The sequence below is a fragment of the Larus michahellis genome, chromosome 2 (genome assembly GCF_964199755.1).
Source record: "Larus michahellis chromosome 2, bLarMic1.1, whole genome shotgun sequence".
Taxonomy (NCBI): Eukaryota; Metazoa; Chordata; class Aves; order Charadriiformes; family Laridae; genus Larus; species Larus michahellis.
The window spans coordinates 103292691-103318322 of record NC_133897.1 but is presented as its reverse complement, the minus strand read 5'-3'; the positions used below and the strand labels follow the sequence as shown (position 1 = coordinate 103318322).

Here is a 25632-nt window from a genome sequence, read left to right as displayed (position 1 = left end):
CTACTCTGCCTCCAACTTTCAAAAATCTGCAGCTGATGATCAGAAAAGCATGACCAGAAGTGCTTGATTTTATCACTGTAACAATAAGTCAAAGCGTCCTCTTCTGAATACAAGCAAGAAAGCCATATTACTTCGATGGAACTAATGCCCATGACTTTAGGAGGGGGAGATGAGAAGTAGAAGAAACACACGGACAGTCTAAGTGGTAATAATAAGCACTCAGCACCCATAACCAAATGTTAAGGAAAAAGTAAGAGCAGGGCAAGTGTGCCTGATGTGTGGTGGTGTGTGGGAATACCATGTTCTCCCAATCTCAGATCATCTTCAGCTCAGGAAACGTTCCAAGTTTGATATGGCAAATATTTCAGTAGCCCTGTTCCAAACACTTGCCTGGCCTGGCCCAGACCGCAAAGGGTATTTTTGTAGCCTACATGTATTTTTGTAGCCACAGTATCCTTTTGCTAGGAGTTCCATAGATCATCCACCTACTACTGCATGAAGACCCATCTCTTTTGTCCATTTTGAAGTTGGACTCCCTTCTCTACTCCAAGTTTATGGATCAAAAGAGATAGGAAATAGTAGAATCCTGTCATCTCCATCCACTCATGATTTTACAGCTCTCTGTTATAATATCTCAGTCCTCTCTTTTCCAGGCCAAAAGGAGTCCTAGCTTTCCATTGCTTCCTATATGGAAGATATTACCATATTCTCTAAACCTTTTGCACCAGTTAAGTCCTTTATCTGAAATAAGGGAAACAGAAATATATGTCCTATGCCAGATACAGGCAAAGCAAAAGTTTATGCAATAGCAAAATGATGATTCCCATCTTGCTTTCCATTCTTTCCTTAATTCCTTGTACTCGACATATTCTTCTGACTGACAAGTTGGTACTTCCCCTGATCTGATGAGGAGCTTTTGAAATTCATCAGTCAACCAACACTTTTAGCTGTTTTGAATAACATCGTATCACAAAAATTTGCCATCTAGATACTTATCCCTTTTTTCCCCAGGTAATTTGTGAAGATACTGAACAGCACTGGTCTTAAGCACTGCACACAGTTCTCTATTGGAACTACTTTTCACTGTAAAAAGTAATTGCCCATTTGCTATCTGTTTATTATTTAAACAATGCAAGGATTTCCCTCTTTTCCCACAGCCACTCAGTTCCCTTAAAAGCCTCTGATTATGGTATCTATCTAGCTTCTTGGAATTCCAAACAGACTATATGAACTGGATCGTCTTTATCTGACTTTTTTGCTGACCCCTTTCAGACAACTCCAGAAAGCCTGCAAGGAAGGATTTCTTATCACAAAAGCCACACTTATTCCCCCTCAACTCTAAGCAAATCATATTTTTCCAGATGTCCACTAATTCCTACCTTGTTTCTCTAACCCGTTTCTATTCCGCCTGTCCAATAGAAGCTGTTGGTTTCAAAAATCACCTGGAATCCTGTACTGGTTTTGGCTGGGATGGAGTTAACTTTCTTCACAGCAGCCTGTATGGTGCTGTGTTTTGGATTAGTGGCCAAAACAGTGTTGATAACACACCAGTGTTTTGGCTGTTGCCAAAGGGCGCCTGCACAGCATCAAGGCTTTTTCTTTCCCACACTGCACCCTCACACAGATTAGGCAGGGGATGGGAAAAAGACTAGTAAGGGACACAGCTGGGACAGCTGACCCAAACTGGCCAAAGGGATATTCCATATATCATGCTCAGCAATAAAAACTGCGGAGGCAAGGTGGGGGGGTTGGCTTCTGAGGTGGCCATTGGCTCAGAGACTGGCTGGGTGTCAGTCTGCTTGTGGGAAGTGCTAAGTGATTGTCTCTGCATGACTTGTTCCCCCCCCACCCCTTCACTTCACTTATTAGACTGTCTTTATCCTGACCCATGAGTTTTCTCACTTTTGTTCTTCCTATTCTCTTCCTTGTCAGCTATGGAGCAGAGGGGAGGGGGAGGCAGTGAGAGAGCAGCTGTGTTCAACACACAACAAAACCTTAAAAAAAGATAAATATACATAAAAGAGAACCACATTTGCCACCCACAAATTTTCAAGTTCCAAAGGAAGCTTTATGGGAGAAATTACTACTATCAATAACTTAGCCACTTTGTTCTGGAGGTCCCTAGGACCAGGTGATACCCATGGAAGAGTTAAAACCATGAAAGCAGCAAATTGGTTTTTGTTGTCAATTTGTTACAGAACTTCCATTCTGAACAGATACTCTGCCCAGTTGTGTGCGTACACACATACCCAAGGAAAGGTTATGGCACAGCCTGCAGTCTCTCCTGTTTCTTCCACAGTGAGCACTCAGGCAAAGAGTATCTTAAGCTCTTCTACAATGTACTCAATCTTCAGTGTTCTTTTTTTACCCTGATGATCCTAAACACACTCTGAGAAGCTTAGAATTGTACACAGGAAGCTTCTGAAGAAAGGGCAGCAGTTGACTGGAGATATGGGAAGGTTTAGTAGCTGAAAATTATTAGAAAACTGTAAGAAAAAGAAAGACTACTTATCTCTGATTCATTATTATTTCTATGTTACTGTGCAAGCACGGTTCCTTCAGGAATCAGTAAGTAAAAATTTCTTTGCTGTTGGCATTCCCAAAGCCAGTGTTTCATTGGTTATATCACAGACAAGAGACTCTGCTCTTTTTCTAATAAAAATATGCTTGGCTTTAGTTAACTATTTCTCACCATGTAAGTGTTACTATGCACAAATGAGAAAAGAATTTTAAAAGAAATTCAGCAATTATTAACACCTTCATGGGAAGGCAGCCATTTTGAACAACCATTCCTAAACTGGATCCTGCAAAAGCTAAAGGGAAAAAAAAAGCCTCTTCAGCCCTCCTTAATACCTTGAAGTTCTTTGACCCATATAGTCCTTAACATTTCACACAGCCAACAAAATTATGTATATTTTTATACGTGTGTTTGTGTGTGTGTATGCATGTATATGTGAATTACCTCTGAAAGCTGGATTTGCTGCTGCTATTTTGTGTAGAGTAGCAGTAACTTCCTCAACATTCATGTTTCTTACACTGTTCAAAAATTCAGCAGTGATGTTGTTCTCATATGCTGTTTCCGAAGACCCAGTTGAAAAGTTTTGAGGTTCATCTTCTTCATTTACTGATAAGGACTGCTTAGCCAATCGGTTGCTCGAATAGTCTTAAAGAGAAATACTGTTTTTCAGTAAGGAAAGAGTCTGAAGAGTCCTCATTTTTCTAAATAGGGCTTTTCAAAACAAGCATTTCTAGTCTGTCACAGCAGCATTGCTGGTGAGGTTCACATCTGACTTTGCTACATTTTCATATAACTGAGAGTCGGGAATGCTTTCCATTTACAGAAAATCCTGGAGAAACAAGGGTTGAGAGGTGGGTGAAAGCTATTTCCATTATGCTTACAAAAAGGAACCAGAAATTCCAAGTCTCGTATATTATAAGTCATTGCAATTTTTGTTATTAGCATTGTATCAATTGAGGTTTTCAAAAGAAAAAAAAAGAAAATTGACATTGCACGGAAAAAAATAATAATAAAATCATACAAGCTACCTTCACTAGTATTCTGGGTATTTTGCTTCTCCAAGCATATGGTTGAACTTCCTATGCTTCAGAAAAATAACCATTTATTTATATCAAGAAGGAAATGACCTCAAAGAAATCCAAGATTCTTTGGTAAAATGAATTAGAAGTACTGAGGCCAAATAGCTGCAATATTCGGGTATTAAACAGAATTATCCATCCTATACAACATGTTTCCACTAACATCTTGATTGGACTAGACCTGCACTAATCCTCTTCTCCACCAAGAAGGGAAAGAAATGCGGGGGGTGGGAGGGAAGGGAAGGGAAGGCAGAGTTAAACTTTGAAAGAAACTCCTTAGAAACCGTTGCCTGTGGGCAGAAGAAAGTCAGAGTTGATACTAATTCAATTCCTCCCCAAATCCTACAGTTAAGTAGGATGAATGTTTTTGAATAGTCTGCCCTTTCTAACATTTATAGAGGATGAAAAAAAAAAAAACAAAACCAAAACTATTAATTTATGCTACTTGACCTTGGCTTTATTGTCTCTTAAGCTCTGCTTTTAGAAAAGCAGGAAAAAAAGGCTTACTAAAATTTATGTAAAGTTCAGTATTAAGATTAAAGCACATTCAAGATTGGAAAGCTAACATTACCAGTATCAGAGTCACTAATATCTGCTGAAGTCAGGTCAGACTGTTCTGTGGAATATTCCAATGCTGCTTCTCCATTATATTCAGCGTCTAAGAGGTCCTAGAAGTTTGACAAAAGTTGCATTCAGAATTTCACCAAGACAACCTCTTGAAATTTCGAACTGCTACATTTTTGATGATCACAAACCAAATAAAAGACCAGTATTTCTGCTACCAAATCTGAAAAATCAAGTATTTTTTGAAAATCATGCAGCTGGTAATGAACTTCTATGTATGTTTACACTGCTCGTGGTATCTCTCTGCGTCTGAAAAAGCACTGTATTAGGCCAAGAAATGATACTTATAGAGCCTAATTCTCAGCCTGTCAGGTCTAAAAAGGAAGCATTTTACACTCGAAATAAAAGATTTAGTTAAAAATTACCGATTGAAAGATCACAGTTTAGAATACTAAAAAACCCTAATGTGGGAAAACATTCTGTTTTTCTAAAACTAGTAGGTTAAACGTTACTTCAGTTAGAACTTGATTTTCTTGGTGACATGTCAGATTTTGCCTTCTTTCCATATGAATAAAACAACAAAATCCTATATGGGAAAACCCAGCAGGAATAAGGTGAGAGTAAGCTTAATGAGGAAGTTAAAAGCAATAAATAATTAATGAGAACTACAGGCATGGAATTTTATCATGGAGAAGTACTGCATTTGGGGCATAAGGAAAGCAATAGAGGGAGGACGGAATATGGGTGACAAAGATAAACTTTATTATAAAGTCCTGAATTAAGAAAGGCTTTTTGAGAACAGAAGAAAAAAACAAAACAAAACTTCTTTTCTTGAAGTGTCACCTCTGTGATTCTCTCCAGCTTGTTGGCTGCTACTTACCCTCGTTGGCATTCTCCACTTAAGCTCACCCTTTAAATAAAAAAGTAGTTAAGTAGCTGTAGTAGGAGTAGGTGTTGTGGTGAACAACACCGTTCAGCACTGACAAATCTGCAAGAAATGCTGGGAGGGATAAGGAATAATGTTTCCTATGGCAAAAATGTTGAATAGATCACCAACAAGAGGAAAGTTCCTACCATCCCTGTTGACAATGGGGGAATGAACAAGAAGTCATTCCAAGCGTGGAAACTGTGGAGATTATGGTATAATGGAATGTAAACTGGAGGTGTAGGGAATGCAAGCCGCAGCAGCCTCAAAGTACTCAAACCACCTCCATACTATGCCTATGTAAAGACAAGTCAGTCAAAAGTAATAGCAGAGAGGGGGAAAACTGGGTTTCTAACAGTGGAGGAAGAAAAGGACCTCAGAGGAAACAGTCCAAAGAGTAGGACCAAAAGTTGTATGAGAAAGAAAACCGGTGTCAATAATGCTTGATTACATGGTGAATGAGTGAAGGCCGGGAACAGAAATGAGATCTAGAACAAGAGTGTCAGGGAGGTCAGCGGAGATGAAAAAAGCTGAAGTTAGAATTGAAAAGGGGCAAAAATAGCAGAAAATCTTATATGTAAGGAAAAGCATGGGAAATAAGAGGCAAGATGATTTTTAGCTTCTATTAAAAAAAAAAGCGCAAGTACCTTTGAACAGAACGTATTAAGACTCCTCAACAGAAAAGCTCTAAGTTTACCTTATGATCACTACAAAAACTCAAGTATATATATATATATATAGTATATATATATAGGTAAAACTTACAATGTGGTCTTCACAGCAATTTTGTTTAATTAAACTGTAATAATAAAAATGCATATTCACAGCGATCTACAGATTTCTAGAACAAAAACATAACAAAATCTACATTACTTTGTTTGATGCAGCCTGCTGACGATATTCCACCAGTGCATCTGTAAGAGTCTGTGTAACTTTTAGGATAAATGAAGCATCATCTTCATTCAGTATCTCGAAACTTTGCTAGGAAAACACAAAACAAAACAACACACAATATAAAAATTTTCCCTCTGAAGGATTAAAGTATCATGTATAAACAAAACCTGCAGGAACCTCATTTTTATGTCTCTATCCATCTGTCACACGTGGCTGAAGTTACAAAGCAAATACAGTTTTTACTTTTAATCCCATAAATGGGGGGTAGGGAGGTGGAATTGAAGAGGAACCTAACAAAAGGAAGCTGCAGCTACCCGATAGACTCCTTTGAAAAGGAACAACCCAAGAACATGCCTGGAAATACATACAGGAAAATGTTTTTCCTTAAGTATTTGGATCTCTTCCCAAGACACCTGCACACAAATGAATGGGTACAACTTCCCTGAGGCAATATAGTCATAAACCATTTCTCTAGAAAGTAGCAAAAAGCCAAGACACTACTGAATTTAAAAATATATGCCACCTTGCTTTATACTAACCTTCTTCCTAAAAAGCCTAAGGAAAAAGCAGTCTCTGAAACTCAGAAGCTCTAGTAGGGAGCAAGTTCTAGCGCCAACAGCCCTCACAGAGCGTGCTACATGCGTCATCGTCTTGTCTCTATTAATAAAGTTCTGCTGAAAACACTTCCACTGGGCACAATGTAGCAGAACCGCAGGTCTGTCCTACCAATACAGAGTCTTCTGGATTAGAAACAAAACACCTTTAAACATTCCAGACAACGGAAAAAAGTAATAAAAAACTAGCATTAAGTGCATACGTGACAGAATAACAGGGATTATACTATATTTTTAACACTATTTACCCCTCCCAGTTTGCACACGGTATACTTAAAGAAGATCTTTTCAAAAACTAGGTGGAAAAAGAAGATTAAACTTGGGCAAGGATATCTCTGCTACCAGGTAATAAAAGAAATATAATTATTTTAATGACAAAGCTGAGCATACGGATTTTCACAATTAAAAAAAAGTATACAGTATGGATAATTATTGAAAAACTGGAATTATTCCATGATATGAACAGCAAGTCCAAAAAAGATACTTGCAAAATTACTTTCCACTACATAAGAAACCTTTTGAATCCAACAACAACAGAAACACAGAATGCAGCTATTTAAAAAATGACTGTAGATGCTAATATTAAACAATTTTCAAACTTTCCAAAACAGAGCACTGCTCGTACTAAGCAAGAATATGCCTCAAAACAAATTCAAGTTTTATTAGCAAGGTGCAATCTTTACACCTAATAATTCCCTCTTAAAATGGGGAAAAAAGACTTTGAGAGTCAAAAGTACCTAGATTGACATGCAGTAGCTGAGTCACAGCAACTAATAGTAAAGATTTCTGTACAGTTTGTCACTGAGGCTTTTAATAAAATCACCACTTCTGTATACAAGACCACAAATGTAATTAATAAATATTGTTGCTAATAAATAACAAGAAGCAAATGCTACTCTTCCACTTTTATTGATTGTATCTCTGCTGTGAATGTGTACATAATACATATTTTGAACAACTGAACAGGACTCAGGTGTTCTGCCATTACTTTACAAGGGAATAGTTAGGTTTTCTTAGTTTATGGGGGTTTGAGGTTTTTTTGTTGAAGTATACAACTTGTATTTTATTTCTTAAAAATTGTTCCTTTCCTTTCTGCATATCTCAGATATTTTTCTTCATCCTGCTTCCTTCCATTATTGAATTACATCTTTCCAAATTCATCATTTGAAAATGATAGACCAGTTATAAAAGAAAAAAAAAATTAAAATGTCATTTTAGTTAAGCATGGAGTTCAGGATTGGAGTTAAGCTACAGTTGAGAAAAATGCATTAATTTTCAATGCAAGTCAGCCCTCTGACAGTAAACCAGTATTTTGAAAAAAAAAAACCCCTGTCTAGAAACTTCAGAATGAATATATATATTATAAATTCAGCGATATTAACTTCGTTCTGAATCCTACCTTCTGACAAAATATGTTGCTAGATTAGCAGACTGCCTACATTTTTGCTTTCATGTTACTTGCCACATTTTTAACTTAGTAATTCTGTTTCTTTTTTCCAAAATTACATTGCAAAGTAAGATTTAACACTCACCAAATAACCCAACAATTCTTCTTGACTAGTGAATTCTTCAGGATTTGCTGTAAATTCTTGCTGTTTAATATAAAAAAAGTCCAGAGATCTATTATGTGCAGTAATTATAACCAAAACTAATCAGTAATTATTATATGTTATTCTAGATTCTTGCTCTAATTAAATTCTGTGTGCTTGCATGAAACATGTACATGCATTTTCATTACAAAGTAGGAAAAAACCTTGGTTTTAATAGTTTTGCTTTGTAACTTATAGCTAATTTATTGTCAATAATATTACTAATTTGAATAAGCAAAAGCAAACACCATTACCAAACATATATTAAAGTAATTAGTTCCCCAACTATTTGTAAACTGAAGCAACCCATTAATGGAAAAATATTCACCTCAACTTCCTTCTTTTCTTCCTGCGATTGTTTATTGGTCTCACACCTTAAGGTTAAATAAATAAATAAATAAATAAAACCGTATACAGATGGTTTATCTATCAAAATCTGTAGCCAATCAATAACTCATAATCAGTTTAAATTCCTGACACATTACTACTACAGTAGTTCTAACACACTCTGAAAGGTCACGTATTTTATAGGCGCATTCCACCCCTTTGCAAGCCCAGGAACCAGAGATGAGAGTGTCTGGGTTTTTTTTAAGTTAACCAAAACCATATGACTGCCAAGCTGAAGCCCTCCTCTTTCTTGAAATCTTTCTTAGGAATCAGAAATATAGTAAAAGCAGATTGTATCTTTAATTTTTCAAAATAAAATAATAATAATGAACTCAAAATAATTTACATCTTTGGATGACTGTGCAGAACTTCACTACAAAGAAATTAGGAGTAATAGAAATTCTCAGACTGAGAATACGTGAGTCATCATTTGTGATCATCATCATGTGGAAACATCATTTGACTGCTTGCTGTCAATGAGAATCTGTTCTCATTCCTTTTAAGAAACTATATATTGAGTTCACATCCCTCAGAAGTCTCACAAAAATGAACAGTAAAGGAACAAGCTGAAGTTGTAATTTAGACACTGACTTCCAGCATCTGGCTGTTCATAGTTATCCAGGATCTCTCTGAACAACTGGATTAAAAGAACAGCATTAAGTGATTTTTCCAAAGGATGCTGTTCTTTAAAGTACAGGATTGTGCAATAAGGATCAGTGTCAGGTAGAAATAGCAGCATTTCCAGATGTGGATATCTGAGCTTTTATTAGTCCCTTATTTTTGCTGTTTTCACAAACTAGTTCACTCCCCGGATTAAGAACTGAAAACTGATATTTGAAAGCCAGACAAATGAACACAAAGATTCATAAATTTGGAGTTGAATATGGTTTCAATTAGTCTTTCTCCTTAATGATTGCCCCTTAGAGAGGCAAAATTCCTACAAAAAGATATTTCAGGAACTAGAAAATTTCTCCCTTTACTGGGTAATAGTAAACAAACAAGAGATGTTAGCCATCCATGTCTGGGAAAGATACTACTGGTTTAAAGTTAAGAAACATTCCAAGAAAACGTCATTAGAGCAAAACCAAAGAACTAATTGTTGAAATAAAAAGTTTTATGTTGGGGTTGATGCATGTATATCCCTTATCAAATGCTTTTCCTGTGGTTCCTAGTGTTGCACAAAGACGATGGATGTTGGAGATATCCCCCTCACACAAAGGCTGATACTTCAAACTAAACTCACAACACTGTTATTAATAAAGATGTTTACAAACAGCAAGCACAGTTTCACCACTTTAGAACCACACACAATACTTCTTATTGTTCCTCCACGAAATCCTTTGTAAAGATGAACCCCAATTGTTACAGCTATTTACTGATTAACTTCTCCTTCTAAAATCAGTTCATATCAGTCCACCCTAACTGTCTGATGTGAACCCATAACAGAGGGTTTTTTAAACCACGACGGAACGTTCTTTTTGAAGTTGTAATACATGAGGATTATGCCTTAAGGATAACAGAGTTAAATATAAAAGCTAGTTGCATCTAGAGCAAAATCTGAGGTTGCTTCATATACACCAGGTTTTCTGCTGATGAGAGAAGATTACAGCTGAGCACAATTTCAGAAGACAAGCACTTTGCTATCAGAGCATGACTTACTTTCTCACAGCATACTCTATGCACATCAAATATAGACAGTTATCATCTACAACATCTTCCTTTGAGTAAAATTAAAGGGGTTTGGGGGGGGCAATGGATTTTGTTTGTTTTACTTTTCCGACTTGTTGCCTTTGCTGCTTTCAATAGCCTTATTAGGTTCAATCTTCTCATCTGGTTTTGCCTGTTCTTTCTGACTTTTTTCCTGCTCCTCTTGAACATTCTTTTCATCTAAAACAATAAAACCAGTATATTTAGTAACGGGTTTCCAATATTTTAATTTAAAAGTATTCTTTGCTTAGATTTTTATTTAAAAATATAACATCAATAAAACCTGAAGATGTAAATAAGGTATCTTGTGAAGAAGTAAAATAAAAACTGAACCTAAAAATCAAATATTTGGTTCAGCCATGAAGCATAAGTTTGTATTTCTGATCAGAAATATTCTGAATGAGAATAATTATAATGTATTTAGACAGAACCCTAATCTCACCTTTGACATTAAGTCTACAACCAAGCAGCAACTTCTAATGTTTTTTCAGTTGCGTGGCATTCACTGATTTATATTTAATTCTGGTTTTGTTTTCTAAAAAATATTTGACTAACGCTTATTTTCTATGTCATTCAAAAAAAAAAATCTATCCAATCTATTTCCTCCTTATTCTTCTTGTGCTCTAACCAAAGTCTGGCAGGCAGCTGTTCCCATTTTTCTTTTCCTGACACCAAAGAACAACTTATAGCCCAAAAAGAATCTGTGCCCTTTCTCCAAAAAATACACATAATAAAAACTTCTAATTATGAATCTTGTCTTGTTTCTGAAGTATCCAGTGACGTTAAGTAAAACTGGACTGTTTTCTCTGCAAACACTAGTATTATTCCTTCCTCTGCCACAGACCCAAAACCCATCCACACACTGCGCAAATTCACCTATAGCAGAAAGTAACTATAGAAGCTACAAATAGGCACATACAGAGTAAATACTTCATGCATTGGTGAAAGTTAAAAAAAAAATAAAAATTAAAAAAAATCATTCTTCTCTTACCTTGAATAGGGTCTGGCATTTTTCCATCCTTATTTTTAGAATCTGTTTTATCGTCATTATTAAGTGACTTATCCACATGCTGAACTTTAGCTTTTGAAGGGCTGTCATCTGCATTAGGATCTAAACAAACATGCTTGAAATGTAGCACAACGGACATTATCTTGATAGAGGAGGGCTCTAAAACTGCACTTCAATTTCAACTAGCTCCGTTTCTATGCACTATTAGTTACAAACATTAAGAATAATTTTTTAAGCATTATTATATGACAGCATATTGAATATGAACAACAAATTAATAACAAAGTTTGAAATATTTTATACCCTGGCTACAATTATACACACAGATTTCTTAAAAGATGTAAACATTATAAGTACAGTAGAATGCCACATAGCCAAGTGTAAAATTAGACACATTAACCAAAAGGTTACAGTCAAGAAACTTAATTTGAATAGGATTCGACTTATTTCAAAACACTTTCCTAGATTCAAAATGGGTATCTTTCCTCTTCAGGAGTATGACACTGCTAATATAGATCATTTTTAGCCATTTCCGACAGCTGCATGCAATTGTACTGTCTGTCCATCTGGATGACATGGTACTACAATAAGTTTTAAAAGATTAAATGGAGTGAAGTCTCAAAGATACCATGTTCCTACAATTTTGTGAGTATCAACGGCTAGTAAAACAGAAAGCTTTCTTCCACAGATAGGAGAGGTGCTTCAGCTCTTATGAGGACAGGCTCAGAGAGTTGAGGTTGTTCAGCCTGAAGAGAAGGCTCCGGGGAGACCTTGTAACGGCCTTCCAGTACCTGAAGGGGGCCTACAGGAGACATGGGAAGGGACTCTTTATGAGGGAGTGTAGCAGTAGGACAAGGGGTAACCGTTTTAGACTGAAAGAGGGGAAATTTAGATTAAATATTAGGAGGAAATTCTTTACTGCGAGGGTGGTGAGACATGGGAACAGGCTGCCTAGAGAAGTTGTGGAAGCCCCATCTCTGGAAGTGTTCAAGACCAGGCTGGATGGGGCTTTGAGCAACTTGGTCTAGTGGGTAGACATCGGTCTCCATGGCAGGAGGCTGGAACTAGATGATCTTTAAGGTCCCTTCCAACTTAAACCATTCTATGATTCCATGAAAAGCTATAGCTGTGCTTTAAGGATTCTGTCTGGCTTTCTGGACTGCAAATTAAACACACGCATGGAGCTCCAACCTGCTGCTTTTGCTCAGTTTACCAAAATGCTCGTGAGTAGATGGCACTGAAGAGACCACAGCAGTTACCAGGTAAATGGAAATCATAGGTAAAGGATCCTGGGAAGGGAGGGGGACTGGGATGGAAAGAGGGAGAGAGAACAAAGCCATATAAAACACTTCTCTAATTATGTTGCCCATGGAAGAGCTTGTTCATCTATCAAATTTTCAATATAAACCATACAAAATGCAGCTTCGTACATAAGAACACACGACAATTATTGACAAAATTTTTCAATTTGCCCTTATGTCAAGATGATTTAGATCAAAGGGAGTACATCCAAATTAGAAATGTACACTTTACATCCCACTTAGCACACTTACATTCTTGCCATCTCCTCCTCATTATTGGAGCACCTGTAACAACCTAAAAATAAAACCCATTTATGTTACCTATTTTGTGGATAAAATTTCATAGGTATTTCAGAGTTAAATATTTATTTTTTTTAAGGATATATGACCAGTAGTGTTAAACACATACGTGTAAATCCCTGAATGGATATTCAAAGTCAGTAAGTCAGTTACTTGGACAGCCATTTACCACAATTAAATTTTTATTAGAGCTAAAAAAATAATCAAATAGCTGGTTTCAGAAAATATAGCAGTAAAATTAAACCAGGTTATGCACGCTCTATTTAAAAGTTCCTTAAATCAAGAATGGATTTGCGATAGATGTAGTGAAACTTTCTAGAAGAACAAAACAGTCTACAAAATATAGATGGAATTAATTATTTCTATATCCATGAACATAAATCTCAAGTAAAGTACACAGTCTTGAGTCAGGAAGAAATCTGAATTAAGTCGAAAGAAAAGTTGCTGCCAATAGTCAGCTTTGTTTCTCTTTTTAAACAGAGGTTAAAAATGAAGGATACGCAGAGAGAATGAGCTTGATGATATGAAACCTCTCCTTTTTACAGCATTCGTTCCAGAAGAAAGTCTTGATCTTCCAATATTCCCATACCTTTTTTTAATCAAAAAAAGAGTAGGATCTCATCCTACAGGCTCCCATCCTTGAGCCTAGTATCACACAGAAACAAACACGGGTCTTTTTTCAGATTGGCAGGAACTTAAGCACAGTAACATTGTGAACTCCACTTTGAAACCAGACATAGCCTATGCACATTAAGTAGCACTATCAAGAGACCCTGCCAGGAAACACTGCTTAACAAGTAGGATGTTGACAGACATTGAAATTGATAGAGAAAACAAATTTAATGTATACCATAAAGAACACTAAGCACCTAAGTAAGCTTGTCATGAATCAGAGTGGTAAGGTACACCTCAAGAAAAAAAACTTGCCAATATCCTGCCCAAATAAGATGGTAAGCGTTTCGAAATACTGTTGTGGTATAAACACCAACAGAACGCGACATGGAGATATCTTTATAAGAACATGCTTCAAAGGGTGCAGCTCCCCAAGAATTTAAGGTTATGGTGCTCCTGTGATCCCATGGCATTGCTGAGAACTTTATATCCACCTGCAAATTCCCACACTTCACTCTGTACTACCAGAACGTTTACCTGACTCCTTTGAGAACTGCCACAAGATGCTAACAAAGCAGAAACTAATTCAGAAAAGTCATAAAGGTGGTTTCCTAGCAACAATGAAACAAGTTATTTTACACACACACACACAGATGGGACCTGATTAAACATTAATATAGATATTTTTTGTTATTTGTGCATTTTAGACTCATATTTCTGTAGACTCAGGTAGCATGAGTATTATTTCAAACAAGAGAAATACTTATGATGGGAGTGACCAATGGGAAACTGTCTCCAGAATAATCCTGGAAGAACTATTAAGATGACAAAACGCACTTGATTTAAAGGTTTAAAAAGCAACGTTCTCCTACCATACAAAGCAGATCTGCCCACCATAACAGAACTTACTTTCTTTGTTATTTTAATAAATATAAAACTTCTGGAATTCTTAAAGAGAGGTACCTTTATTTGTTTTCTTCCTTCTTTCTTCTCAATTGTTAATGCAACTTGCCTAACTTTTCTGTTCAGTTCGGAGCCTTTACCCTTAACTTCATCAGATTCTGCTATCTCAGGATAATGTCGTTTCTAGAAAACAAGGAAACGCAAATCCTAAGTCACACTTTATCCTACACAACTCTTCCCAGATCTAGCACAGCTAATGTTCATGGGAGATAAGTCAACTTTTACATATACATAGCAGAAGTTGGTAAAATGACTGTGTACAGAATCACAAAATAATTTAGGTAACGGAAGCCAAATCTTCTGCTCAAAACAGGGCTGACACTGAACGCTGAACTGGTTGCACAGGGCTTTGTCCACTTGGATCTTAAAAACCTCTGAATACAGAGATTCCCCCATTTCTCTGGGCAACCTGCTCCAATGCTAGACTGCCCTCACAGTGAAAAACTTCCTCCTTAAATCAAGTAGGAAGCTCCCCTGTATGAATTTATTTTCCTGTCAAGCACCTCCATAAAGGGCCTGGTTCTGCCTTCTTAATAACCTCCCCGAAGATATTAGAGGGCTACTATTAGATTCCCCTGACACTTTTCTTCTCCAGCTTGAACAAGCTCAATTACCTTAGCCTCTCCTCACAGTGCAAGTGCTTCAGCCCCCCGACCACATTGGCAGCTCTCCACTGGACAATTTCATCAATAGCTTTCTTGTCTGCTGTAGCACAAAACTGGACACGATATTCTAGATATGGCCTAACAAGTATGAAGAACAGAGAAATAATCACTTCCTTTGATCTACTGGCTATACCCTTGTCAGTACGGCACAGTTTGCTGTTAGCCTTCATTGATGCCAAGGTACACTACCGATCTTTAGCTTGTTATCCACCAGGACCCCCAGCTCCTTTTCGGCAGAACAAAATCCAGGCATTTAGTCTCCTGCCTTTCCTACTGCCTAAGGTTAATCCATCCTAGATGCATGACTTAAAAGCTATCATTGTTGAACTCTTTTATAGTATTTAAGAATATAGCAGAGATGCAGTTAACAAGCATAAGATTCAGGATTGTAGAAAACAGTTGGAATTGAACAAGAAATACAAGAGCTGAGAACATCAGAACTCAGCATATACACCTGAATTAATGACCAGAAACACCATGATGTTTGTGAAGGACATCACTGCAGATCCATCATGGTACACCTGACAACATTAGCTCTAAAACTGCCTCAAAACAGTATAGGGACTCAACATACTATGACTTTAAGATATGTGGGATATAGTACTGATTTTGAGCAGATATTTCATGGAAAGTATCAAAATACTTTTCAGAATATTTCTTTCTCAGTTTTGTTAAAGCCTATCCTAAACAAATATATTCAAGTAAACTTTCAAAGACTAGACAGCCTTATTTCTCCAAACATACTGAAAAAAAAAACGTGATTAAGCATTTTAGGGCCGACATCAACCTTAAGAGCTTTGCAAGTTTCCATAAAACAGGCACAGAACTTACATGGCTTGTCCAGCCACAAAACTAGAAATGCTTTTTTTTCCCCTCCTGATTCCAAGTCACAGCCTCTATCCAATACATATCATGTTCATTTATAATTATGTTCCTTTTAATCTAAAGCATCTGAAAGACTGAACAATTTCTTCATTGATCCAGTTCTTTAAGATAATACAAAATTTAGTCAAAAACCTACTGCTTGTGAATTTTATCTGTAGATTCCAGTATTGGCATTACTGGTCAACCAAAACAGATTAAACTAAAAACTGAGTGTCAGCAGTGGACAGGTATACACCTTACCACATTACTGATAAGAAGAATGTTAAATCAATTTATCACAGTCGCATGCTTGCAATACAAACACACACATTTTCACAGAAGCTTATGTAGCACAATTTTATTTTTTTTCTAAAATCATAATATGACCAGCAAATTCTTTACTTAAATCATTACAGTAAAAAAAAACAACAAAAACAAACACCTTTATTCTAAAAACTTACCAGGTATGCCAGTCTATGCTTGGAACCACAAACATGCATGAACATGTTACTCAGTCCTGTTTTACAATGGCACAGTTGACATTCATAGAGAAAAGTGAAATTGTCTTTTGATCGATATTCAACTATATAATTAAGTCCTGTATTAATTAAAAAAAAGCTAAAGTTAGGAAATTCAATGTTTGCTGAAACAAATACTCAGTGCTAGTTACAAAAGAGACATTAAAGGAAATTATTGCTACTGCATGCTAAACACTTGAATCAAGATTTTTAGAACCATCATTTCCTTTTATCTTTTGCGTGTCTAGACATCCTCAACACCAAAGGTACAAAACTGAATGTTTTTAAGATGCCTTATGTTTACCACATAGGACTTAACAATTTTATTTTAAAGAATAATCTAAAAAAAATAGCAACTATTTTGTAACTATTTAGAAGGGAATGTATTTTAACATATGCCCCTGCAGTTATTTTTCCTGGCCACTCCACTCTCCCTTCCGTCCACAGGGTGGACAGTTAAATTACAAAGAATAGCAATGATCATTTAAGTCAAAGTTCATTTCTGTCATATCTGCTTAGATCATTTCTAGAGAATATTCTCAACATGTGGTACCTACCCTAATCAAAAATATTCCAGGACAAATCCAATGATTTTGTCACTAAGATCAGTCACTTTCATACCATACTATTGAGTAGTCAGTGTAAACATAGTAAAATTTTATTATGCATTACCTAATTTTACATTTTTTTTAAAATTAATCAATAGTCTTTAAAGGTAAACATCACATAAGCAAACAATTAAAGAGTATTAAAAGCCCTTACCAAGTGCAGGTTCTGAATCTTTGCATGTATTAAGCTGTTCTTCCAAGGTCTGTCCATGAAACCTCTCTGGCTCAGTTTGCACTGTAAGATAAAATTAATATTATGTAATCCCACGTCATCCATCTATCAGTCAGTCTTCACGATCTCAAGTCACATCACAAAAAGCCTCCAAAATGAAACAAACTCCTGAGTTTAACCTTTGGCCTAGAGAAAATATGCTGAGAAATTCACATTCAAGCGAATCCCCGCTCATACATGGCCCCACATCACAAATTAAATCAGTTATTGAGAAACATTATTCCCCCCAATCCTATTTTCACTCTTTTTATAGCACTTTGTCTGCAAATATTATTTTAAGTATTATTACAAAATATTACTGCAAATGGAAAATACAATGAACAGAAATGAATTCCCAATGACCTGCTAAGGTCTAGACACAGCACCTCAAACATTTTATTTCTTTCACTTTTGTGGAGTGTTGTGTTTGGGTTTTTTTTGCATTAAACATTCTTACCATAATCAGGAAGTTTTACAGGTGTTTTCACTTGCTCCCCTGAGCCACTTGCTGCTTTAACTAAATAAAAAACAAACCAGAAGTAGAAATAAAATTATAAGTACAGAAGCCAATTTGGTATGATAATAGATTATTTTTTTAAAAGAAAACTCTTTAAACTTTTGTTGACATGAGAAAAATAAGCTATGTTTAGTTTTGAATATGCTATGAAATTTTTTGGCAAAAAATGGACAAAAAATATTTACACCAAACAATACCAAAGTTATTTACTATCAGGCAATTCGACGAAGCAGGCAGAGAAGACAACCAATCAAGCCACTACTTAGAACAGAACATGGGTTCAAACACACATCATAAAATTAAATTATTAAACAGTGGCTTAAATTTTAAGTAATTATGGCTGTAATTTAGTTTATATAGATGACAACCTGCAACAAGGGAAAAGCCTGACTGATGCACTACAGTACAAATATCTTTTATTCTATAACGAACAAAGCGGCACGTCATGAATTTCAGGGCTACTTTAATCCAATACATCACAGCAATTCAGTCTAAATCCACTGAACCTGACGTGCTTAAACTGGGTGCCGTCCCACATGCTGCCTGCCAGGGCACTTGACTCAGCCCATAACCCTGCTGTCTTTTTCAAAAGGTCTGCAGTTATCCCCTCCCCAATCAAATATATTTTTTTTCTGTCCACAAATGGCATGTGATACAGCTGAGGCTGCAGAACCTTAAGAAAGGTACAACAGAGATGACCACACAACATTATCTGCCACAGAGGAACCTGGACAGAGACAGACATCGTATAAGATAACATTCTGTGTGTTTGGGAGTGGAATGCCAAGCACGCAGAGGACAGAAGTTGCTATTCCTTGAATAGGGGCTTAATGCACTCACTATAAGGAAACAACAAGAACAGAATTTCAGAAATTCAGAAAGCTCAGCATTCCATTGCATGGAAATAAATAAATAAATCGCTAGCAGTCCCTGAAACAACACCAGCTAAGGGCAAATTTGAATTTTTTTCATCTCTTAAACATCCCTCAACCCTGTTACTCTCCTGTTGCAAGTAGTCTCTGACTAAAACATCAGATATTGCTAGGAAGTTGAGCATAAGGCGTACAGTAAGTCCTATACAGAAGGTGAGAGTCAGAAGGCTTCAACAAATACTACATCAGAAAGAGTATATTTGATTACAGAGGTAACCTCCATGAAAACTCGACTACTTAAGTTACAAACTGTACTGTGTTGACAACTAATGAAGCTGCCAGCTCATTCCCACCAATTAGATGTTGCTTAATACCAGCTGCGTTACCACCAACCTTCTGAAGTGATCTTAATGAAAAGATCAGAAGAGTAAAAGAAAAGAAAGTGTTATGAAGATAAACCTACAAAGACTCTAATAACACAAATCATATTCTGGTCACTAGTGGCCAATCAATTCTTTTAATTAAAAAAAAAAAAGGAAGAAATAAGAAGACATGATAACTGTCTGCCAATTCACCTCTGAACATTTCAGGGCATCCATTTCAGCAGCTTCCAGCTGCTAAATATTTAATCATTTAAATTTCCTTTACAGTCGTACAAAAATCCCCAGATTGGATAGGTGCAATGACTATGTAAAACTTGGGCCATAACTTTCAAACCAAATTCTGTAGAAACCTGTAAATACATTTTCGTGCATCATGAAACGGAATTAGGAAAACAATTATTAACATAGTTATACCTTCCTTCCTTCTGGAACTAGACCACTTCATAAAGACCTTGTGAAGGTTTAATGATATATTAAACCTATTAAAAGTACTTTGCTTCAGATAAAAGAGCTTATTAAAAATTTCTTAATTAAGAAACAAATATAAATACAGGAAAAAGTATTTCTACATGCTTTAAGAAGCACAGTTTTTTAAAAATATTTTAAATATTGAAGGTCTCTAACGTCTTGAATTAAGGTTTTCAAAACTTTAATGTAGTTGATTTGTGGTATTGTAGCTAGCGCTTTTTAAAAAACTTTGCATACCTCTTGCTGATATTATTGACTTCTGTAGGATTCGATAGTTATGTCATTAAAGAATGCAAAACAAGTCTTAAAGAACAAGTCCTGAGAAAGTCTTTTTCTTGTTTGTTTCATAAACAACTACATTGAGGTGGGGAGAAACATGCATGTATAGAGTAGAGTAAGAAGTAAAATATCTTGCACTTACCAATGCCATGAGCTTTCAGTGCTTCTTCAACCTAAGTTACCAAGTCATCAACCAACAAGGAAGAATGAAACACACTTACCATTAAAAAAAAATAACAGTGCAAACCTGTTATTATTTATAAAATAAATTAGATTAACACCAACACCACACATTATCTCAGGTGAATAGATAGTTACATGAAACATGAGACATACATCTTTTTTCCTAGATTGTCTACGATTTAAATAATTCCACTCTGCATTTAACAGTCACGTATTCTCACGTATTGTCTTTACTAATCCAGAATACAAGACACAAAAGTTGTAACAACATTTTCTGATAGAACTACTGTACAAAATTAAGCTCTACTTTATTGCAGTAAACAAAACAGTAAAGCAACGAAACCAGATAAATATCTGAAATTGCATGTTTTAACACTACATTAAAAATTAAATTTCAAATCCATATTCTATTGCTAATTAAATCTGTAAAGTCTGACAAAAGGTGCATTCAAAAACAGATCTTACCGTCTTGTGTTTAAATCCAAGGAAGTGAGTCTGCAAGTTTAATGCAGAAGCACACCAGATTTTGCAAATCTATGTTAAAGAGAAGAAGTATTTTTAGCATTGCACACAAACCAACAGGAACAAAAAAACCACTGATATCAAAACAAAACAAACTCATTATTGAAGTGATAGTATAGATAAGTTCTACAAAAGTACTATTCCTCCAAAGACAAACTAAAGCAGCTTTTAGAACTTTTCTTTGTGAGGCTCCAGGACCATCCAAATACAGGCTCCAGGACCATCCAAATACAAAAGGAATTTCCACGTCACATAAAAATTTCAGAAGTCTGAAGAACCCTACAGCTATCTCATAACACATTGTTGTTTGGATAAGTAAAGACAGAAGCAAGGTCTTCCTCACAAACTATTAACCAAGTCTGAAACAGAGGCAAGGCATAATTGTAACAAGCCAGTACACCTGGCTAAGATGAGCCAGTGGTCCTCAGTGCCGCATTCAGACTAACACACTTAATCTCACCAGTTTGGGGTCTGCCTCACTCACATGCATATTGTATTTTCCAATCGCAGATGGTTTATGCCTGGGCTGGTTCAGAACAGGAGCAGATTAGGTTTAAATTCATGTGAGCGAACAAATACAGTCCAAATATTTTCTCCTCTAAAAAAACCAAGATGTTTAAAAACAACAGCAATAAACCTGAGAACCAGATAAATTTGGATTTATTTTTTTTTTCTGAACAGAAGCTGCAGTTTAACCTTCCATTTTAAAAGAATGCCTTTATTTAGAAACATAGTATTATTAAAATTATTAATTTTAGTAAATTGGTTCCTGACACACATTCAAGACAAACACGACAAAGACAGCAAAACAGGTTCAACGCCAGCGCTATTTATCCATTTTCCTCAAGAGGAAAAAAAAAGTTCACACTTAGTTTAGTCCAACTTTGTTCTACCAAAATTATTTTGTATCAGTTACAATTTTCAGTAAGGAATACTTACATTGCAGTAGAAAGGGTTTACTTGCTTCTTTATCTCAGCTTCAGGGTCCATATTTTATCTTTAGATGATAAGGAACGCCTAGGCAAGTTGCAAAAAGATTGCAAACTATTATTTTAGCTTCACAAAATCATTCATATTCTTGTTCCACCTATTTAAGGGCCACGCATATCCCTATTTTAATTCCTGCTTCATCTTCAGTTACATTCAGCCTTTAAATTTCCAGTCTAACGATGATATTTTTAACTTGAGAGCAAAGCACAGTGAGGAAAGAAAGTTCTTCTTCCGAGTTTCCCTCAGGAAACACAAAGCCACCAGGAAATTACGCACGCCCCGAAACAGAACGGATCCGAACTATTTCAAGCTTCCCTCTTCTCGAATTGAAATAAGCACATGGGCTGCGACAGATGACACACAGCGGCGACAGCCTGGCGTGCAGAGCCTGAAATATGCCTTTGCACCAAGAACGCGACGGGGTTTGTGGAAGAAAACCACGGTCCAACTCCGGTCCGCGGCGGGGGGAGGCGAAGCTACAAACCCCACCGCGAACAGAGGCGCCGAGAAAGCCAGGAGACCCCCAGGAGAGCGGCCGGAGGGACGGACTGACGGACACCTGCTCCCGCAAGGAACCGGGGAAACCGCCGGGCGCCCAACTTACCCCAGCCCGGCAGCAGGGAGACACCCGGGGAAGCCGGCTACCGGCACTCCCAGCCGCCTGACCGGCTCTCCTTCCCACCCACCCGCTGGCGGGGCGACAAACCGCTGCGGCGGCTGCCCGCTTCTTCTCAGGGGGCTGAGGGAGGGCCGAGGCGCGCGCCGCCTGCCAGCCGTTAAGCGCCCAACCGCCGCTACCGGCGGGGTCCGGGGCGCACCGGGTGGGCAGGAACTGCGTCACGGGAGGCGCGGAAGGGGCGCCGGCAGCCCGGGGGGGACGGGACGGGACAGGACTGGAGCGAGGAGCGGGAGCCCCGAGCCGGGCGGAAGGCAGTGAGGGAGGGAAGGAACGGGTCCCGGCGGAGGAGCGGTAGCAGCAAACCCCCGGCCCGCCTCCCGCCCTCGGCCGCCGCTGGGGGCGCTGGCGCACAGGCGCGTCGCCGGGTCGGGCGCTGTCGGAGGTAAAGCCCGAGCTGGCGTCTCCTGCCGCCGCACCGGGAAGGGCGAGAGGACGAACGGGGCCGGGGACGACCCCCCCCAACCCCGCTCGGCACCGCTAGCACTGTGCGCTCCCGTCAGGTGCAGACGGGGCCTCCCACCCCCTTCTCGGCGGGTGTTTGCTCCCCAAAACACCCCCCACACACACACCGCCCTCAGCCCCGCCGCACCTGAAGGCTCAGGGTCCCCCTGGCCAGGTCCTCCTGGCAGCACGGCGAGAGGCGTCTCCGGTGGGTGAGGCTGCTGCCGCCTGTGCTCTGGAGAGACGGAAATCCAGCGCGGGGTTTGCGGGGAGCTGAAGGAGCGCCGGCGACCTGCCGGCGAGGAGGTGAGGGAGGCGGTGAGGGAGGCAGGCCCGGCCGCCCAGCGCGGGGGGGGGGAGGAGGAGGAGAAGAAGGAGGAGGGGAGGGGAGGAGAAGAGAGGAAAGGAAAGGAAGGGAGCCGACGGCGGCGCTTTGTTAGAAGAAGGGAGAAACTGGGGGGGGCTGCAGGGTGGGGTTGTCCCCGCCGGCAGGGCTGAGCGCGGTCTCGGGTGACAGCGTGGCCGATCGCCCTCCCTCCTCCCGCCGCCGATGTCCCTGGATCCGCGCCCTGCGCCGCAGCCTGCATGCCCGCCCTGGGTGGAGCGGTCTTCTTTGTCGAGCGCCGGGACCTGCTCTCCTGTCTTCTTCCCGCAGAAGAAGAGCTAGCGAGGAAATAAAAACAAGCCCGAGTTAATGTTTGAGAAGTTCGGGTGCGGGAGAGTCTGGTAGGATTCGTCTTTATGCCTATTTTTGATGAATTTCAGGCAAATCGTTTCGAGAGAGCAACCTGCGTCCATTACCTTTCTTTGCACAAACTGCTCTGGATGTCCTCCATAGGTAGCGGAATGACCCGCTTAAAATATATGTGTGTGTATATATAATGTAATATTATATATCTATTTTAAAATTACATCCTTGTGTATATGTATATAAAATCTGCCAGGAGAAATTTAGGCAGAGTACTGTGAATTTTTAGATTGTTTTGTTCATTAGCTGTATGATCCATGATAACTATTAATTTGTATTAAAACAGATGGGGAAAAAACCACCCGAAGGGGTTTGGGGTTGTTTGGTTTTTTAATCTGATTATATGTAACACAATTTCCACATAGATCTCATTCATATTTGTTTGATGCATCTAATTACCTAGTGATTTCAAGTCTCAAGGTAGACAGGGTCAGGCCTGGAACACTGATGGAAGCTCTGTGAGGAAGACCTAACATTTGAGGAAGAAGGACACTTTTACTGCTGGTTCTGTTATTCAAATGAAATATAAACCTGTTGTTGTGACTAGTTTGGGTCATTGCATTCCCATGCCTTTCTTTCACCCTCAAACACTGGATGAAAAGGACAGTATTATGATTGTTTTTCAATGCTGTTAATTACTGACTATGCTTAAAGCTTCACCTGCAGTTTAAGTTGGATAAATAAATTTTCTTTTTTTCAATCTTTAACTATTTCTAGTAGTAATCCTGTTGGCATTGGTAAATTAATTCCATTTTCACACCATAAGTGACCAGTTTGCTAGCAAACCATTTTTTGGGGTTTGGCTAGTGTAACCTTAATGTTTGGGTTAAGTCTTCCACCATAACTTTCTCTTTGCATTTTCTTATGCCTAAAAAAATATTTCAGGGACTGAAAATGCTCACAAATACCAACCTGACGTGATTTTTTTATTATTATTATTTTAAAGGGTTTCTTTGCAACTGGTTGGAGTTTGGGTGTATGTTTAGGTGTGCGCAAGCAAAATAATACATATATACATATTTATGAACATATGTGCACTTCTTCACTTATGTAATTTTTTTTCAAGATATTCTTCCAGCAGATCACAGCACATCCCTTATAGTCTTTAAAAGAAGAACGCCACACAACATTTCAAAGGAAAAATGAGGAGTTGAGACATATTTTTGTTATTTTAAAGTGATAAAGGTTTGTGTGAGGAGACCAGTACTTAGGACACTGATTTGTTTTAAGGCAAGTTGTGAACTGAGCCATGCCAAGAGAAGATATTTAGGATAAAGTACTTCCTTGCTGCACATGTCTTAGGGCCTGGGCACCTGTAAGAATGGGAGAAGCTTTCTATTCTTTGTTTCGTAGAATTTGCTGTGCAACTGTCCTCATGTGCCTACACGTTCCCAAATCAGTCGTGTTTACTGTATGAGCTATACACAGGAAACTACTTCCATTTCAGCACAGATTCCTACATGCTAAGTTATATCCCGGGCATATGTCCTGATATCCCAGGCATATGTCCTGGAAGGATCTTTTAACCTCGAAATGGAAATTGTTTGGGCTTATGAGAGTACTTTCTCGTATTCCGCAAAGGAGCCAATGGGCTGTCAGAAGGTGATGGATATGCATAAAGAAAAAAAGGTGAATATAAATATATGGTTGTGGTTTGCTGCAACTTCTTGGTATTCTAAGTTCTCTGACATCTCAGAGTGCTTTCTGTTCACCTAGTTGAAAATGGGCTTTAATATATTGAAGCAAGCAGGCTAAGCATGTAAGAGCTTGAAAAGAATCTTCAAGAACTTTTTTCATCTGTGTAGTAAATGCATTAAACTGCTTTCAGCAGTTCTTGAGTTCCTTTATGCATCCTAGATCATAATTCCATCTTTTTCATGGAAAGGATGCAAATACAATGCATATGTATAGGAAAAAATAGTTAGGAATGTGTATGGGGGAAGGGAAAACTAATATATTGTATTCTTCTCAGAGTAAGACCTACGTTTCCATTCTTACATGTACAGTATTTGAGTTTATGACTGGGGATCTCAGATGCTACCACAGAGAAAATAATAGTAATAAATGATAGTGTGGTATGAAGGTGACACTTAAGGGTCTGCTGTGGCTCCATCCATGAAAAATGAGCTTTTATCCTAGTACATAGGTTGTTAATATCTGTGAAGTCATTTTTGGAAATGTTTTAAATGTTTACTGATACCGGTTGATCTCTGCCAGTCTCT

At 38.1% G+C, this 25632-nt stretch overlaps 2 protein-coding genes across 12 annotated transcripts in view; one reads left to right on the top strand and one right to left on the bottom strand.

Moving 5' to 3' along the window:
- Positions 1-23218, bottom strand: part of LOC141739353 (uncharacterized) — a 26693-nt gene extending 3475 nt beyond the window's left edge. For 4 of the 7 annotated variants that reach the window (XR_012585676.1, XR_012585678.1, XR_012585677.1 and 1 more), the window contains exons 1-16: positions 22147-22328; positions 21492-21569; positions 20496-20564; positions 19990-20020; positions 17786-17845; positions 17272-17352; positions 16453-16589; positions 14463-14585; positions 12840-12882; positions 11269-11388; positions 10343-10457; positions 8512-8557; positions 8127-8186; positions 5960-6067; positions 4169-4265; positions 2963-3163 (exon numbers count right to left, since the gene is read on the bottom strand). Coding sequence is in view for 4 of the 7 variants with exons in the window: in XM_074576452.1 (XP_074432553.1) it covers positions 2963-3163; positions 4169-4265; positions 5960-6067; positions 8127-8186; positions 8512-8557; positions 10343-10457; positions 11269-11388; positions 12840-12882; positions 14463-14585; positions 16453-16589; positions 17272-17352; positions 17786-17845; positions 19990-20020; positions 20496-20564; positions 21492-21542 (1342 nt within the window). In the remaining 3 variants the exon portion in view is untranslated. Of the gene's footprint in view, positions 1-2962; positions 3164-4168; positions 4266-5959; positions 6068-8126; positions 8187-8511; positions 8558-10342; positions 10458-11268; positions 11389-12839; positions 12883-14462; positions 14586-16452; positions 16590-17271; positions 17353-17785; positions 17846-19989; positions 20021-20495; positions 20565-21491; positions 21946-22146; positions 22554-22810 lie in introns of those variants that run through there. The other 3 variants (XM_074576448.1, XM_074576449.1, XM_074576451.1) reach the window with 3 other exon arrangements.
- The window catches only part of MSANTD3 (Myb/SANT DNA binding domain containing 3), an 18402-nt gene continuing 15201 nt past the window's right edge, over positions 22432-25632 (top strand). The window contains exon 1 of one of the 5 annotated variants that reach the window (XM_074576454.1): positions 22432-22968. The gene's annotated coding sequence lies outside the window, so the exon portion shown is untranslated. Of the gene's footprint in view, positions 22969-23021; positions 23389-25632 lie in introns of those variants that run through there. The other 4 variants (XM_074576455.1, XM_074576453.1, XM_074576457.1 and 1 more) reach the window with 4 other exon arrangements.